The following is a 19,213-nucleotide window of genomic DNA, read 5'->3' as shown; positions in this document are numbered from 1 at the left end:
CACAACACCTGATGAAGGGACCAGCCTCCGAAACGCTGTGAATTTGTTTTCTTGTGCTCAAATGACATTCATGAATAGGCTGTAGTCAGTTTCTGTATATATATATATATATGTATATATATATATATATATATATATATATATATATATGTATATATATATATATATATATATATGTATATATGTATATATATATATGTATATATGTATATATATATATGTATATATGTGTATATATATATATATATATATGTATATATATATATATAATATGTATATATATATATATATATGTATATATATATATATATATATATATATATATATATATGTATATTATATATATATATATATATATATATATATATTATATATATTATATATGTATATATATATATATATATATATATATATATATATTATATATATATATATATATATATATATATATATATATATATATATATATATATATATATATATATATATATATATATATATATATATATATATATATATATATATATATATATATATATAACTTACTTGGGTTACTTTTGATATTCAGAGTGGAGTTCTGGAAATATATAATTTCACAAGAATAAGACTTTGTCACCTGTGTCCAAATTCATTTAATCTTCCAAATGAAAGATTTTTCACAGTATAAAAGTAAATAATAATTATAATAAAAAAAAACACAGCAAAGCAAATGTACACTTGGCTAACAGAACATTAAAAAAAAAACAATTCCGAATCCCAGAGAACTGGGCCTGCTCATCCACAAGGCCAGAGTCCCACTGTTAATTCTGACATAGCACCGTCAGGTAAATTAATTGGGGTGAGGGGGGATTAAGAAAAAGTACAAGGAATAAAGTAATAAGACAATTCCTTAGTTCAGTCTTGCACTATTGTAGCCGGATACCGTTTCATAATTTGGTTGACAAAAAGTAAGAACAGAATGGGGACACATCAATCAGGGAAAGCAGATATGAAAGGTGAAAGCAGTTTATAATTGTCAAGTACCTCCACTTCACCCATATGAAGTCAGACAGTTCAGTATTTCCATCTCAGGGAATTAGCGCAAAAGGATGTACAGTGAAAATGAGTGGCATAAGTGCTTAAAAAGGTTTATGACAGTTGGGAGGGGGGGGGGGGGAGAAAGCAGCTGCAGAAAAATTGTGGCAGTTCCATTGGGGAGCAAACCCTTACTTTCTTTTGTACTAGTCTACATTGTAGTAATGCTAGGAAATAGCCTGCAAATTTCACCATTCAACCAGAAGGGGCAGTAAATAGATGGGTATATTGCTTTAAGTGGCACAGCACTGAGCACCTGTACTTACAACATGAGACTTGTACCTAATGCAAGGATAAGGCAGCTGATAAGTAAAATGGTTCCTTGCGCAAAGGTAGGTGCAGATTAGGGTAATAATACACAGTCTACTTTGGGTGCTTTAAAGGGAATGTCAACCCAAAAAAATAAATGTTTGCCTAGTAAGAGAAAACCATTCTAATCAACTTTCCAATATACTTTTATTACAGGTTTTTAAGTTATTTATATATGTATTGCTATAGAAAGCAGTGTTTTTCAATCCCGGTCTGTTTTATGCCCGATGGCTCAGACGGTTGATACAATGTAAGACAAGGCAGCCAATTAAAAGACTTTTGCAACATTGTTTAAAAAGTAACAACTAGGAGTTAAGCAAATGCTGCTTTCATTACCAAATTGTTTTAACAAATAACTTTAAAAGCAGACATTTTTTTAATTAATGTACATTGGAAAGTTGCTTAGAATTCGGTTTTCTTTTAAAAGAACCAGTTACATCAATTTTTAAAAAATCGTTCGTATACAACGAAAAAAAGACAAATTAAACGTTGAAATCGCTAGGTCTTTATTAAGAAATAACTTACCGAAACTCTGCTTGCTCTGCTCTTCAGATAAGACAATCAATTGTGCGGCGCTTGATTTCTCCTCCCTGCCTTCCTTATAGGAGATAGCCAGGGAGGAGAAATCGAGTGCCGCAGGATGGACCGTCGCCCTGTCGCCTTCTATGAAGAGGAGCGGAAGCCGAGTTTCGGTAAGTTATTTCTTAATAAAGACTTAGTGATTTCCTAGTTTAATTAGTCTTTGTAAGATATCAGCACTTACGCTGCCATTGTACTTTTACCGTTTTCCTGCTTAAAAAGCACCGCTACTACTACTAACAACATAAAATTGCAGCTTGAGTAATATTAAGTCACAGCTACAAAGTTGGGGGTTGTCTGACAGTGAAATTGAGCCAAACTCTGGAAATACAGATACAACCAGTGATTTGGTTTAGTCAGCATCAAGTCACATAACTGGAACTAACAGTAAGCATGTGACCCATGCATAATCTCTCACAAAAGCTTAAAAACTCCATCTGGCTGTAAAAAAAATTGTCTTATGTTACCTTATCCATGTTTAATAAAAACATTAAAAAAAAAACAAAAAACAGTGAATAGTGTTCAGAGGAGTCAAACGAACATGATTGGTAATCGTCTATTTTCTTAGTTGCATTAAAAATGTAGCGTCTTGGACGAAAATTGATTGTTTTGCACATGCAAGGATATTTTCAAAGTGCTAGTGCCCACTAACGAGCCCCAAAGGGTAAAGATTTAACAATTCCATACAAATGAAACAATAAAGGTTACACGGGGATGCCAAATTATTTGCCAATCAATGGGACAGATGTCCAATACTGTGACGGACGATGTCCAGTAGATTGTGCAAATACAGCTACATTCCTGCAATTGTTACCTTTACCTCCCCATTCTTGTAATGCTGCCATTTTAAGACTTTCGTAAAATAAAAAAAATAAGATCAGTTCGGTGTGAATATACACTTAAAATCCCCCCCAAAAAAGTCAGTGAGGGAATGTGAAACAGTAGATGGGACTGGCGTTCATCAGGGATTTGAATAATCTGTATTGGTAGAAGAGAGGTGTAAAACTGAGCAAGTGCCGGCATCACTGAGCCACATTTGAAGGGGTTTTCTTCAGGCTAAAGTTGGTCCAGTTCACAGCTACTTTCTGGCGTGTTTGCTTGGCAGAATCTAAGCAGAACCTGTGGGGGTAATGATATCAGAACATAACTAGAAAACATCTACTGAATCTTGCACTACTCATCTACTTACAAACAATATATGTAGATATGTCTGTGGCAGAGTTGATCTGCTTGTGGTGCAACCAGGGCTGCCGTTAGAAATTACGGGGCCCCGTACAACAAAATTTCCCAAAGAATATTTAAAAAAAAAAACATTGGTGGCAAGGGTCTATAGAGTATTAAAATAATACATTGGTGGCCAGGGGATTAAAATAAAAAAAACACATTGGTGTTCAAGTCAATTCCATGACTTCGGGTCTTTTCGCCGCTTTAGAACTTCAGTTTTGGTGACTTAGGGTCTTTTAGTTGCTTCAGAACTTAAATTTTCGCTGTTTTCATGACTTTGGGTCTTTTCGCTGATTAAGGACTTCGATTTCGGCTGTTTCCGTGATAGGGATGCACTGAATCCAGGATTTGGCCTTTTTCAGCAGGATTCGGATTCTGCCGAATCCTTCTGCCTGGCCGAACCGAATCCGGATAATAATTTGCATATGCAAATTAGGGTTCGGATTCGGTTCGGTATTCAAAGGATTCGGGGGTTCAGCCGAATCCAAAAAAGTGGATTCGGTGCATCTCATTCCGTGACTTTGGGTCTTTCCGCTGCTCCAGGACTTCAATTTCTGCTGTTTTCATGACTTTGGGTATTTTCGCCGATTCAGGACTTCAGCTTTGGCTGTTTTCTTGACTTTGGGTTTTTTCAGCCCTTCAGGACTTCAATTTCGTCTGTTTTCGTGACTTCAGGTCTTTTCTTCGCTTCAGGACTTCGGCTGTACGGCTTTTTCGGCACTTCCGCACTTCGGCTGTTTTCATGACTTTGGGTCTTTTTGCCGACTTAGGACTTCAATTTTGTCTGTTTCCGTGACTTTGGGTCTTTCCGCTGCTCCAGGACTTCAATTTCGGCTGTTTTCTTGACTTTGGGTCTTTTCACCGATTCAGGACTTCAGCTTTTTTCGTGACTTTGGGTCTTTTCAGCCCTTCAGGATTTCAATTTCAGCTGTTTTCGTGATTTCATGTCTTTTCACCGCTTCAGGACTTTGGCTGTTCGGGTTTTTCGGCACTTCCGCATTTCGGCTGTTCGGGACTTCGGAATGAGGCAGCACGGCTTCGGCGCTGTCAATGGGGCCCGGCTCTTTCGAAAAGTTCAGCACTGCCGGGCCCCCCTTCAGGCCCGGGCCCGGTACACTTGTACCCCCTGTGCCCCCCTGATGGTGGCCCTGGGTGCAACTAGGAATTTTACAGTATAATTCTGCTCTCACCTTTTGAAGTACTCCACCTCACGATCAGTCTCATCTAGCTCCATGCTGTCTACATCTTTTGGGAGGAAAACATCATCTAGAAGAGAAGAAACAGGTCACATTGCATTATAATAAAAACACACACGTATGTGGCTAACAAAATACCTTTATGGATGGAATTAAACAGATGTACCAAAAGAATTACTTTGACAATAATATCAGGCTTATGAAACACAACTAAAGCACTTGTAATTGTACATAAGTGGAGCAGCATTTTTTCCCAGAGATGGACAGCAGCCTCATAGAAAGAAATCGCCATTTAAAGATTCAAGCAAAATCTAACTTAGGCACCTTCATTTTCCCAACCATTTTTATATTTTAATGCTGGTGAGACTACCTTGTGACTCTTATGATGCACATGCCAAGCAATGTCCTTTTCACTATAAGAGAGAAACACTAAGGGAAATGGACAACTCAAGCTGACATGAAGCGAGATTGCCCTCTTAAAATGCAGAGGAGACAAGATTGGACTGTTCAGACACCTCTGTAACACTCTGTATGGGATGAGACAGGAAAAAGCAATTGTTCAAAACATACAACTCCTTTAGTTTGTTAATAAAAGAACTCCACGGATACAAAGTACCGTGATACCAGATACAATCATAGGTCCCAACAGGCCCAAATTAGTACTAAATCACAATTCAAGGTCATAGAGGATATAGTAATTTACCCATGGTCGGTACAAGTGAAACAAGTGCAAATTCTATGCTTCTGGGTTATTTTGCACAATACCAGACAATACCACACAGGGCTTTGCACTTAGAGAGCACTTGGAGAATAGAGAGCAAAGACCTGAGCTTCTTCCATGAATATCACTGCATTAATGAAAAGGCAGTACCTGGGCTTCCCTTGGACAACCCCAACCTTGCACGTCACTCAGATGCACAAGCTAGGGAGCGCCAATAGCACATTAGACAGCTGCTTCTGACAGATATTAAAGGAGAACTAAACCCTAAAAATAAATGTGGCTAAAAATGCCATATTTTTTATACTGAACTTATTGCACCAGCCTAAAGTTTCAGCTTGTCAATAGCAGCAATGATCCAGGACTTCAAACTTGTCACAGGGGGTCACCATCTTGGAAAGTGTCTGCAACACTCACATGCTCAGTGGGCTCTGAGCAGCTGTTGAGAAGCTTAGCTTAGAGGTCAATGCAAATTATCAAGCAGAAAATGAGGTTGGTCTGTAATATAAGCTGATGCTACAGGGCTGATAATAAAATTCTGGTGCTAATTGCACTGGTTTCTGTGCTACCATGTAGTAATTATCTGTATTAATTACTAATCAGCCTTATACTGCGACATTTATATTCTATGTGTACTTTATGTTTTGAGTGGGTCCCTAAGCTCAGTAAGTGACAGCAACACAGAGCATGTGCAGTGAATCAGCAGAAAAGAAGATGGGGAGCTACTGGGGCATGTTTGAAGACACAGATCTTTCCTGCTAAAGGGCTGTGATTGCCTGGGGCTGGTACAGAAGCCCAAAGCATAATGTACATTTCTAGCCTAACTTTCCTTGTCCTTTAAGTACAGGGCTGCATTGTCCTGCTGTGCTCCACTTTGCACCTTGCAGTTAAATTCCCTTTAACCTTTAAAATAAAAAAATAAAAAAAGATAGAAACAGTAAGCTTACCAATGGAAATGGCACACCTATTCTTGCTCTTTCTTGCTTTGCCTTTAGGTTGCATTGACTCTTTGACAGTCACGTTAGTAGTGGCTCTCATATCATATGGCATAGCTGTCCTTTCACAACCAACTTGCTCACATCTGTCTCTGTCTGGTCTGAGCTTCCCTGGAGTCATAGTGTCAGATTCTTGCCTTAAGGCCACCTCTCCTTTCTCTAGCAGAGTTCTGTTCTGAGGCTTTCCATCTGATGCAGGAACGGTTGCCTGCCCTGTTTCTCCACATTTCCGTGTCTGTAAGTTTTGCTTTTTGCTCTTTTTCTGACGACTTCCAGCGGGTGCTGAGAATGGTGGTTCCTGAAGTTCATGCTCGTCAGTGGCAGACAGACTGTTTGTGTCAGGGCTTGTGTCCATATTTTGTCCTGACTCAGATGCCTTTGGAGGCTGAACCCAGATCATCCGTGATAAGTTGGGCACAGCACTTAGCCTTTTAACTACCCCATTTTCTGTGGGTTGAACAGCAGTACAGACTGTATCCTCTGGCTGCCTTGAATTCTGGCTTTTTGGTACTCCAAGGCTGAGAGGAGAGAGATCAAGTTCAATCTCCTGGAGATCGGAAGAACCATTAAGGTGGGAGAGCAAGTTTTTCTGTTCTAGTACAGCTGCTTTTTTTGGAAAGTCATTGACATCAAGATTTAGGTCATAAACGCTGAAGCTTGCTCGGATGGAGTCCTTGATGGTATTTTTAATCTCTTCCAGTCTACTGGTTAGAAAGCTGTTCACTTTTTCCAGCTCCAGTTGAGGCCATTGTAACAACTTGTCTCCTGATGCTGGAGCTCCTGTGTCTGTGATTGCAGAAGAATAATCATCTATTTTCAACGGACCAGCCTCTTGTAAAGCCTTCTCCTGTAGAACAGGCAACATACACAACTCATTAAATAAAAAGCCACATACTCCATGATGTAGTAGTAGTATGATAATAACCAATTACATTTACAGTTCATTGCTTTTGGATAGATTTAAAGAAGAGCTAGCCTTCCTGTGGCTTTAAACAAGCATAGGAAGGGTAACTGTTGTTCCAGGCAGCTCCATCACCTCTGCAACAAGTGATCATTCGGTGACCAACAAGGCTGTAATAGTCTATTTAAGATTCCTTGATATGCAGTTTGTGGGTGTCCTTAGAAGCTTTTATACCCAGATCTACAATTATTTGAAGCCACAAGAAAAGCATCTGATAAATCAATCATAAATCTTTGTTTAACAAAAGTTCTATTCAAAATTAATATTTTTCTTATCGTTTTCTTTTTTTACATTGTTAAAAAAGGAAGGATCATTGTTTTGTTTTTACCTATGCTTCCTTACTTTCTCTCCTCCTGGAACAAGCATAATGAGTCAGGTTTTGAGATACAAAGAAGCTAATTATACAGAGTAATTCTCAGTGGTCTGGTGAATTTAAGTAACTACAGTCTACTGCCACAAATGATTGGAAGAACTACCGGAAGTTTTTAATTAATCCATTTCTTTACACCTTTTATTTGGGAAGGATTTCCAGTGGCTTCCATTAATGGACTCACCTTTTTTTTTAGTTTGTGTCTGGCTCTTTTGGCGGCTTTGTTACTACTGGTGGTTTTGGATTCAGAGCGGTTGATGAAGTCCAGCAGTTCATCCACATTCCGGTGATCTACAGCCTGTTCACCTCCTGAGTGGCTCTTCAGAGGAATCTCCTCTTTCCTTTTGGTGAGTCGTGAGCGAAGCTTCTCTCTCATCTCTGGGTAGTTGCGACTTGTAGGAGCTGGAGGCGGCTGAGGAGACAATGAACAATAAAAACAAGGCTCTTGATATTTTTGTTTTGCCTACTACTATCAAGAAATGCTAGACCCACATGGAAGTCCAAAGCAAAAAAAAAATGGGTTTGGTGGTCTGTACAAAACAATGAAAGGTATATGTCCAATTCTTTCTAGTTGCTCTGTGCAGCAGCTCAGTTGAATAAACAAAACATCAAAGATTGAAAGGAAAAGGGACTCCAGCAGATTGACTGCAAAACATTTATTCCAGGTAGTGGCAACACAACATGTTTCGGATCAGAACCCTTTATCAAGTGTACCTGGAATTAATGTTTTGCAGTCAATCTGTTGGAGTCCAGTTTCCTTTTAATCCATGATGTTTTGTATATCCACATTGAAGGTACTATGTAGAAAGTCCATAGACTATTTCTTCATATCTTCCCTATCCTGCCCTTAATGGTAACCCCAAAATGAATACTTAAGCAACATATAGTTTATATCATATTAAGTGGCATATTAAAGAATCTTACCAAACTGGCATATATATTTAAGTAAATATTGCCCTTTTACATCACCTGACCAGAAATACTACAACACTAACTGTAACTTGAAGTGTTGAAGCAAAAGACACAACTTTGTCTGTTAATTGGCTCATGTGACCTAAGAAGTATAGTTTGTTTGGTATGTTTGTGTGCACAGTGAATCATACAATCCCAGGGGGGGGGGCAGCCCTTATTCTTTAAAATGGCATTTTTCTATTTATGATTACCCAATGGTTTATTTACATGAAGAGACATATATTGTTTGGGGGTATAGTTTTCCTTTAAAGAGATACTGACAGCAAACTCTTTTTTACATCTATCATAATATTGCCCTTGAAAAGCTACTTATAACTTTGCCATAAAGTATTTGCAGGATGCTTTAACATTACCTGTCTGATGCCCCATGTTCCTGTATGAGGGGGCTGCCATATTTGTGCAGCAGGAGTCCGTTAGCAGGCTGAGAGGGGACAGTCAGGTTTGCAAAACAGTCCAGTTTAGAAACTTCAACTAACAATTACTTACAAAAACAAACCTGTCAGCAAAAAACAATCAACATGACCTATAGGTAAGGTTTAATGTACATTCATATTTTAAAAAGTAGTTTTTTGGTGTCAGTATCACTTTAAGTAGCTGCAGAGCTTTAAGGGGCAGTATTTCAAATTTTTCAACATGAGTTCAATGAATAGAGTTTGGACAGAACACACATTTTGCCTATTGCGATATCTTGTTATTTACTTAAAACAGCACAAGACCTACTCATGGATTTCTTTGTGTGCCCCGCTGCTCAAACAACGCCCCCAGCTCTGCCAAAATGCAGCTTACAGGCTGCATTCCATATCATACAGTAATGCACTTGTTGCCATGCCTCACCGTGTTATGACCAAAGAATTCGCAGTAGCAACAGTCACAGAATTTGCCATCTCTCTGGTTGGTGGAAGATGAAGTGCATGAGCTGCGTTCCGAACTGCTGTCTTCATCTTCCCCTAGTCCCTCGTCTGCTTCACATGGCTGTATGGCTGAACAGCTTGAGCCGTTGGAGAACTTGTGTCCTCTACATGTTGTGTCCCTGAAAATGTTGAACAACCAATGATTAAGGTTGGGCTTCCTCGTTCATTTTGTTTGTTGTGTAAGTGTGGGTGTACACTGTGACCCCGTGGGTGTGAAACATTTGTCCTCTTAAGATTTTAACTCTCTAAAACCATTGCATGAGGCATGCCATGCTGCTGGCTGCTCTGAAACTTACACTTTAGCAAATTTATCTGGTGCCATAGTTAGGGTTACCTGTGAACATCACTAATAGCAATTCAGTTATACTCAAGAAGATGTACTGTCCCTTTATAGGATACATGAAGCGTACGCCTCTTTTTAGTCACAAGCCAGAAATGCAGACCAGAGAAATGATGCCATCTTTATTTAGGGAGAAAACAAATGACTCTCTGTTCATAATGTAGAAAAATTGTGTGTATTTCAAGCACAAGAAAAAAAAATATAACCTGATATAAAATACATCAGTGATTAAAATGTTGAAATTCTTGGATATGTCAAACCAGTGCCACTTTTCTCAAGCAAATGTTAAAGAATTGAATAGTTCTTTACTTAAAATCAGGTAAGTAGACTAAGGAGAGACTGAAAAAAGGAGTTCTGCAGTTTCTTCTTGTGTAATGGGAAAAAAAAGTGGAGCCTTAAATGGGTTGTTCACCTTCCAAACACTTTTTTTGTTCAGATTGTTCCCCAGAAATAAAGACTTTTTTCAATTACTTTCCATTATTTATTTTTTACTATATTTCAAAAATCTAAGTTTAATTTGTCTGTAATTGAGGCTAGACTCTTAGCGGTTACAATTTTGCAACATTTAGTTGATACAATTAGTCAATACAATTAGTTGATACATTTCTCAGCAGCATCTCTGGAGTATTAGCAACTATTGTATCAATTCTAAGGGAGCTAGCACATGGGCAGATTCGGGGAGATTTAGTCGACTGGCGACTAATCGCCTCTTCTGCAGGGCGACAATCTCGCCGAACTGCATTCCGCCTGCTATAATGAGAAAACACCAGCGTCAATGCACTCGCGGCGCTTCGATTTTGGAGTTGCCTCACGGGAAAACTTCAGGCGACTTCGGAAATCGAAGCGCCGCAAGTGTATTGGAGCTGGCGTTTTCTCATTATAGCAGACAGAAGGCAGTTCAGGGAGATTGCCGCCACACAGAAAATGCGATTAGTCGCCACGCGACTAAATCTCCCTGAATCTGCCCGTGTGCTAGCTCCCTAACAGCTGTCTATTAAACCCAGAGATTCTGCTCAGCAGGGACAAAGATAAGAAATATATTAACTAAATGTATGAATTTAGAACAGTTTACAGGGTCGGTGACCCCCCCTCCCATTACACTTCAATATTATAAAAATGTTTGACACATAGAAAGTAATTGGAAAAAGTCGTTATTTCTGGTGATCTATCTGAAAACAACTAGTTGTTTGAAGGTGAACAACCCTTTAAGAGCAAATTATTATGCAGAGGTTTGCCTGAAAAGAACTTAAACCAAACTTCAGCTATATATAGGGAGGAAGGGATAAATATCTAGAGAGGCATGTGAGTCTTTTACCATAATAGGAAACCATACTGCTGAATATTGCTGGCCTTTATAATGATATATCCCTTTATCACATAACATGATCTACCTTGAGAAAAATACATTATACGTGCCACTGGATTACCTACAATGAACAATGCAATTTTAATTAAGTCCTTTTCTTTTTTGGAACCTTAATAAAAAGAGCAATAGATATAGAAAAAGTCATAAAACACAAGTTAACTAATGGTAATTCAAAGGAACAAAATACGTGTTTTACTGGTTTTTGGTAACATATAAGGCCCTTTTTACCTGTTTGTAGTGGTCCCGGGGATGCCCCCGCCCTGTATTACATTCCCCCCACTGCAATGCCCATTGCAAGGATGGCTGCATGACGACAGTGGTGGAGGAGGGGGATTCCCTTTCAGAAGTGAGGGGCTGGAGCCAGGTAGGTGTGGGCCTCTGTGACCTCTGGAGGGAGATTCAGCAGTGGCTTCAGGAGCCGCAGTGTTTGACGGATGGCTTGAAGTTGAGAAGGGGGATGAGGGATTAGAAGATGATAGATGTGGAGGTGAAGAACTTTGAGGAGATGGCGGCAGCTGAGAGGAGAGACCTGTGGGACTGTTTGGTGGGGCGCTGGGATCCGGATGCAGATGGTGGTCTATAGAGTGGTAAGCCTCTCCTAAAGAAAGATAAAATTGATGTTTTCCGGGAGCCAATACAGAGCATATTTCAAGCATCAGAATATTTGAATAGCTGCATAAAAATTAAATTAGTCTAGCAAAGAAAAAAAATGTCTAAAATAAAGAAGATACAATCAATTAAATTCCCTGGGATTATTGTCATCCTGGAGAGCTGTAACCTTAGCACCACATCCAGTCGCTGTACCTCACTTACCAGGGGACGAGGGCCTATGGCACATGCTTTTAAACTGTTTGGGAGACTTGCAAAAGTTGAGTGAGGTAGGGAGTGTTCCTGTGCTTGCCCGTGATGGGCTATATGGACACTTCTTTAGTCCAGAGAGTCTGGGAGCTTTGCTGCCATGTTCTGGAGAGACTGGGAGAATATCACCCTTTTCCTCTGTAAAACACAAAAAGCAATATCAACCCCCGTACAACCCTGACCTATAATTTCATAGGAGTCAATATCAGCGGTATCTGCACTGCCAATGCTTACAGAAGCCATCACTGACAAAGCTATAACCTGAATACACAAGTGCAGCATTAAACAGTCTTGGTAAGTCAACGGCTCACATTTTAGAATAATCCTTTATATAACCTGATATATAAGAATGTCATATGTTAACCTTATCATTCCAACAGCCACTTTACATTTGCTATTTTTGTGTTTACTGGATTTTCATCATCATTTTTGTTCCTTGCCTCGCATGAGCTCAGCCTTTAGCTCGAGCGTTTTTTTGTTTGTTTTTTTTTACACACTTATTATGTATGCTACTTAGTTTTCATATCTCCAAGGACCAACAGAAACAAGAAAACTGCAGAATTTGGTTCTTGGGAGAACCAATGGCTGTGGTAGCAACAGAAACTGAATTATTAAAGGAATTCGGTCATGATTATTATGATGTATTTTTTATTTCTAAATTACACTGTTTACACTGCAAATAATTCACTTTACAATATAAAATGTAATTCCTGAACCAGCAAGTGTATTTTTCTAGTTGTAATATTGGTGTGTTGGCAGCCATCTCAGATCATTTTACCTGGTCATGTGCTTTCAGAAAGAGCCAGCACTTTAGGATGGAACTGCTTTCTGGCAGGCTGTTGTTTCTCCTACTCAATGTAACTGAATGTGTCGCAGTGGTACCTGGATTTTACTATTGAGTGCTGTTCTTACATCTACCAGGCATCTGTTATCTTGTGTTAGAGAGCTGTTATATGGTTCCAATGTTCTGTTGTTAGGCTGCTGGGGGGGAAAGGGAGGGGTTGATATTACGCCAACTTGCAGTGCAGCAGTAAAGAGTGACTGAAGTTTATCAGAGCACAAGTCACATGACTGAGGGCAGCTGGGAAACAGACAGGGTATGGAGGGGTCAGTGTATGTATGGATGCTGGATTTCATTTGGAGGGGTTGAACTTAGACTTTGGTCTTTTTTTCAACCAAAATTAATTATGTAACAGAGGATTAAAAAAAACTCTGACACTTTTTAGTTAATTGATATTGACAAAAAACATGAATATACTATGCACAGCCTACTTCTAACATAAGAGTTTATTTTGTTTCCAATTTGAGCCACTAACGCCTCATTTTGCCATATTTCCTATAGAATTGCAGCTCCCTGCATTATAATGCTCTAGTTTATCAATAAATACAGCTCACACTCACCTGCAGCAACTCCCCCTAGGCTGCCATTAGAGTGCTGCTGAGAGTTCCAAAGGCCAGAGAGCTTGTGGGCAGAGAGGAAGGAGCTGGGGTCCCAGTCCCCAGAATTTCCATGACAGGCGGAAGAGGAGGAGGAAATAGAGGAAGAAGAGGTGGATGAAGAGGAAGATGAGGAGGATGAAGAATGTGAACCACCTCCACAGGACTGGGATTTACAGGATGTATGAGACAAGGACACCTGTTGAAAGGAGAGAAAAAAACAGGGAGATGTATAAATGACTTGCACCATAAAGCCAAAGTAAATTGGACCCTAGCAATCAGATAGCCGTTGACATTCCAAACTGGACAAGTGCTGAACAAAAAGCCAAATAATTTAAAAAAACAGAATATCCTTAACAACGTCATACTAAAAACTGTGGTGGTAATTAAAAGTATGCAGTTGCAACCCACTCCCTTTTTACAGAGTTCAGCAATATACAATTTTTAACGGGATTATGAAGAATTCTGGGATTATGAAGGGTTCTGTGAAATGGGTTCTGTGAAAAACATACGCATAGTGCCATTACATGCCTTCAATATACTCTGGAGGTGAAAACCAAACATTAAAATACAGACAGTGGAAGGTTAATTAGTAAGCAACAGAGATAAAGCATGCTGCAGGCTATACTTGCGCACACAGAACTGATTTTAATTAATCAGTCATGCAAGTGTAGATGTAGGGGCTGATATTCAAGGTATGAAGTAATAACTTTACAAATGCATTTTATATCATCCCAACAGTCACCTTTAAAACTTGAGTTAAAGGGGAACTCCGGCTTCCAAACCAAAATTTGATAAAGAGGACCACACAACACAGAAACCCCTAATATACCCTTCAGTTATCAGTTTCTTCAACAAGTATGAATAAAGGCCATTTTCTATGCTGAAATCCAGCTGTTTTACAGTTCTTCTCTTTCCGCATCATTTGAAATCCTGGCAGGGAAGGAGGGACTAAACATTGATGTTATAAATTGTAACAACTTCTCCACAGCTTACAGACAGCATGCAGGAACTATATAACCCACAATGCATTGCACCGTGATGTTCTGTTCCTTATTAAAATCACGTGTGCAGGGAATTGTGGGGTTTGGAGGATGCAGACTAAGGGAAGATGTACGGAACCCATTTTAGGACATTGTCAGGAAATCGTTGTCCTGCATGTGCTGTCCTAAGCAAGCGGAATGCGACATGGCATGCTTTTTTACTCACACATCCTCCGAGGCTGATGTCATACCTCGCTCCTCCCTCCTCAGCCATCAGCTCTTGCTCCTCACTCCTCAGGGTGCGCATATTTAGCCCTGCGCTCTGATAGTTACTTGTTTTTTGCCATTTCTTTTAGCCAATATGAGTTTTAGGATTTTAATTGCAGCAATCAAATTCAATCTACAGCCGACGGCTGAGGAGGGAGAAGCTAGGACTCAGGACGGATGGCTGAGGAGGGAGGAGCAGGACCTGACAGCTGAGAATGGAGGAGCGAGGTATGATTCTGCTTTGAGGAGGGGTGAGTGAAAAAGCAGGCAACGTTGCATTCCTCTAGCATAGGAGATTGCATACAGGACATGGATTTCCCCTGCTGATGTCCTAATATGCGTTCCGTACAGATGGCTGCTGATACAAAGCAACTGTAATCAGTCAGCTCAGCAAAGTAGTCAGACAGATCAGGAGGGGGCTAGGCTTAGGGAACTGTTTAAAATCATTTAAAATCATGAAAGTCTGCATATTTTTAAACTGATGTATATTGCACAGTTGCTTGAAATTATGTTTACTTTTCAAAAAGCTTAAGTTATGTTTGTGTGGAGTTCCCCTTTAATGTATGATGTAAAGTGTTTGCCTACATACCATCATTTACCTTTATGAAGTAATGTAGGCATATATTGAATATAGCCCTGCATTAGACACATTCATTTATTTTCAAGTAAATTGTTTGGACTAGCCTACTGGAAGGGTAGAGGTACAAGCTTTAAAGGAATGTAAATCAAACTTAAAAGATGCAGGGACACAGGGAAGTATTTCTATCAGAAACTATAGTATATTATTGCTCTCACAGCTCTTTTCCCAGGCTAGGTGCAACTAGAAGAGGGTCCTTATATGTAAAAGCAAGATCTTATTTTTTTATTTTTGATTAATAACTTGTGGACCGCCAGTTTGATCCAATGACAGTTTACACAGACCTGACACTGCAAGCTGAGCCACAACGCTCTATGTAGAAGCCAAGACAAGAAAAACATAAAACCAAGATATATGGGCAGATTTATCGAGGGTCGAATTGAAAATTCAAATTATCGAGTTTTTTTTATGGCCAAAACTATTTGGCCAGGGGTTTTTAAAAAAAAACTCCCATGAATTCCAAATTCGACCCTTGATAAATCTGCCCCATAATGTTCCTTCACATACCACCTTACATTGTAATGGGATAGTTCAACTTTGCCTCCTTTACCTTTTTTTTATCTTTTTTGATTGAATTCCTTGAAGGCGCAGTAAACAACCCAGCATTGTTCGGATTAATGAGATAGTTCATCACAAGATGAGGATAAAGTGTGCATTTCAGACTTGATTATACGTGTTTTCAAATACAGGTATGGGGCCTGTTATTCAGAATGTTCGGGACCTGGGGTTTTCCTGATAACAGGTCTTTCCGTAATTTGGATCTTCAGACATTAAGTCTACTAGAGAATCATGTAAGCATTGAATAAACCCAATAGGCTGGTTTTGTTTCCAATAAGGATTAATTATATCTTAGTTTGGATCAAGTACAAGCTACTGTGTTATTATTACAGAGAAAAAGGAAATCATTTTGAAAAATCTGGATTTGAATAAAACGGAGACATAATTTGGAGCTTTCTGGAACAGGTTTATCGATAACGGTTCCCATATTTGTACCACAATTTTATTTTATTTTTTTTAAATTTAAATGTATAGATTTTCTTTAAAGTTTAATTTATGAGAAGCTTAGAAAGGCAGGCTGGACTGCCCAGCTCTCTCAGCTGGTAAAATTTGAATACATTAGTGAGCATACTACAGTACCTATACAGTACCTATAGACTTCTGTGACTCTGCAGATAAGACAAAAAGCCACAGGAACCAATGGTTACCCATGTGTGGGTTGTTTACATACCAAAGTATTAGTTCATGCATGGTTTAAGTTTTTTTTAATTCCCCAACTAGTATTACTATACATATACCATCACCTCCTGTGATGTCCTAGTGACATTTCTGCCTATACCTTTCATATCTGTGACATCACTAAAGATTTAGTCAGCCCAAAGAAGAGGCGATTAGTCGCTGGGCGACTAAATCTCCCCGAATCTCCAGGTGTGCCCTTACCATAACAGACTGCTCTTCTACCTTCACTTAGGTGTGAACACACTCAGTGGATTTTGGCGAAGAAACACAAGACTGTGCATTTCAAGCTCAAATCCACTGAGTACGTTTGAACCGGAGCCAACACAAGGCTACACAGCACAGGAGGAGTTGGAGGCACATATTTATTTCTTTTCCTCACCCAGTCCATTTTTCTGTTCTGGAGAGAACACTGTGACAAGGGCTAACACAAACAAACCATTTTTATCAGTGTAGGCCCACAGTACATTATATTTGAATTAATTTAATACACTTTAAAGGGATTCTGTCATGAATTTTATGATGTAGTTTTTATTTCTAAATTACACGGTTTATACTGCAAATAATTCACACTATAAAATTGAATTCCTAAACTAACAAGTGTATTTTTTTAGTTGTAATATTGGTGTGTAGGCACCATCTCAGGTCACTTTGCCTGGTCATGTGCTTTCAGAAAGAGCCAGCACTTTAGGATGGAACTGCTTTCTGGCAGGCTGTTGTTTCTCCTACTCAATGTAACTGAATTTGTCGCTGTGGGACCTGGATTTTACTATTGAGTTCTTAGATCTACCAGGCAGTTGTTATCTTGTGTTAGGGAGCTGCTATCTGGTTACCTTCCCATTGTTCTGTTGTTAGGCTGCAGGCAGAGAAGGGAGGGGGTGATATCACTCCAACTTGCAGTACAGCAGTAAAGAGTGACTGAAGTTTATCAGAGCACAAGTCACATGACTGGGGGCAGCTGGGAAACTGACAATATGTCTAGCCCCATGTCAGATTTCAAAATTAAATATAAAAATCTGTTTGCTCTTTTGAGAAATGGAATCCAGTGCAGAAATCTGTTGAAGCCGCACTATTAACTGATGATTTTTTTCCCATGTCAGTATGCCTTTAATGCGTAAAAAAAAAAAAAAAGTTTTTTAGAAGTCTCACCGCTAGAGGCTGTTCAGGCATTGCCCGTCGCTCCTCCTCCTCAACACTCTTGCGGCAGCTCTGGCAAATCCACAGAGGCATCTCTCCCAACAAGTTTTGTGCCAAGGAGGGCATAAATGAAGCCGGTATATCATCCACTGGTGAAAGTAGCCCATTGTGAGGAGGGGACCCTGTCCAGTCTTTCCTTTCCCGATGACACAGAAGGCAACATGTCTGGACAAACTGGCTTGAAGAGGGCAAAACCTGGAATAAAGAGAAGAGTTCTATTAACCCAATAACATACAGTATTCTGATTATATCCTCTCAACAGTTTATACAACTTTCTTCAGATTTGCCGAGGCACTCCAAGATGCCTTGTGTCATATATACTTTATGTGATGAGAGGACCATGATGTTAAGCATAAGGGTGAACAGAGATAATAAATGTAAAAAATATATAGGGGCATGCTGACAAATTATGTCATGATTTTCTATTTATTTGACCTTTTGAGCAACCAAAATAATTTTCTTGAAATCTTCATATTGTACAATCCACAATATTTGCTTCAAAGTGACATGGGTCATTAAAATAAGACTCTATACGCAAAGGAAATCGGTCGAGAGCAATTTACAGCATTTACTTTGTGTATAGACTTTCTGTGAACACTTGTTCTGGTCCCTGGTCTGTGGGTAAGCAGGCTATCGTTGTGCAAAGAGGGTTGGATGTCGCCAACCCACAGAACCTACTTTACAGGTGGAAAACCTAGTGCAAAATTTTATTAGGCCTCATGATTTTTAAAATTAAAGGCTGTTCAATCGATGGCCATTCAGTTGTTGATGAAATAGAGCTCCCAGCTAGAGTCCTGCAGCAAGTCGGGTACCCGTGGGTCACCCGCAAAAACCCGCGGTACCCTGCGGGTAGATTCCTGGTGCGGGTACAGACGCGGGTCGGCTACTTCCGATAATGTCACTTCTGGTTTACAATGAAAGCACTTCCTGATTCTTGATGGTCAGCGGATCGCGGGTCCGTGTTGCAGATAAGGTATTTGCGGGTCGGGTAGCGGGTAAGAATGCGGGTCCAGGTTGCGGATTGCAGGTTGACTCTACTCTTAGCACCACCTGAAAAGCTTACAGCAATCAGCTGTGGCTAAAAGTTGTAAGTCAGCATAATTAAAGGACCAAAACTAGAAAATAAAAGTGTATTAAGGTTGCAATACACTGGCCAATATTTATGGCCAACTGAGAAGACCTGAGAGATAAAAGGACAGATATTGTAGAAATGGCCATGTGTGGATGGCCACATTCTACTGTTCTGCTTGTTAGGGATGAGAGCTGAAAAAACTGTCTTCCAGTAAGTGACCCTGGGCCCTTCTACATCATTAACTCATCTGTCCATGAAACATCCACTACTGTACTGTCACCATCTTGCCCTACTATATTTGATACCCTATAGTCCATTCATAGTCATCATTATCCGTTATCAGTCATCTATCTGCTTAGGCAAGTCGATAATGGGCTACGGATCATTTAGCAAGATGATCAGACAGGCACACCTGTACCTTTCTTAGAGTTAGCACATCCCTAATAATAATAATAATAAACAATATTTACCAACAGGAACCAGTATGACACCGTTTGGAGAAGACACACAGGAA

General features: G+C 39.4%; 1 protein-coding gene across 2 annotated transcripts in view; it reads right to left on the bottom strand.

Moving 5' to 3' along the window:
• Positions 1 to 2,425: 2,425 nt before the first annotated feature.
• The window catches only part of fam193b.S (family with sequence similarity 193 member B S homeolog), a 30,841-nt gene continuing 14,053 nt past the window's right edge, over positions 2,426 to 19,213 (bottom strand). The window contains exons 2-10 of one of the 2 annotated variants that reach the window (XM_018256119.2): positions 17,580 to 17,822; positions 13,275 to 13,509; positions 11,829 to 12,011; positions 11,244 to 11,613; positions 9,233 to 9,428; positions 7,611 to 7,838; positions 6,048 to 6,942; positions 4,377 to 4,452; positions 2,426 to 3,081 (exon numbers count right to left, since the gene is read on the bottom strand). In XM_018256119.2, coding sequence (XP_018111608.1) covers positions 2,985 to 3,081; positions 4,377 to 4,452; positions 6,048 to 6,942; positions 7,611 to 7,838; positions 9,233 to 9,428; positions 11,244 to 11,613; positions 11,829 to 12,011; positions 13,275 to 13,509; positions 17,580 to 17,822 — 2,523 coding nt within the window. In that variant the 3' untranslated portion in view covers positions 2,426 to 2,984. The remainder of the gene's footprint in view (positions 3,082 to 4,376; positions 4,453 to 6,047; positions 6,943 to 7,610; positions 7,839 to 9,232; positions 9,429 to 11,243; positions 11,614 to 11,828; positions 12,012 to 13,274; positions 13,510 to 17,579; positions 17,823 to 19,213) is intronic. The other variant, XM_041588689.1, reaches the window with a different exon arrangement.

Source organism: Xenopus laevis, chromosome 3S (genome assembly GCF_017654675.1).
Source record: "Xenopus laevis strain J_2021 chromosome 3S, Xenopus_laevis_v10.1, whole genome shotgun sequence".
Taxonomy (NCBI): domain Eukaryota; kingdom Metazoa; phylum Chordata; class Amphibia; order Anura; family Pipidae; genus Xenopus; species Xenopus laevis.
Note: the sequence above shows the minus strand (reverse complement) of the source record. Positions and strands in the feature narration are given on the sequence as shown.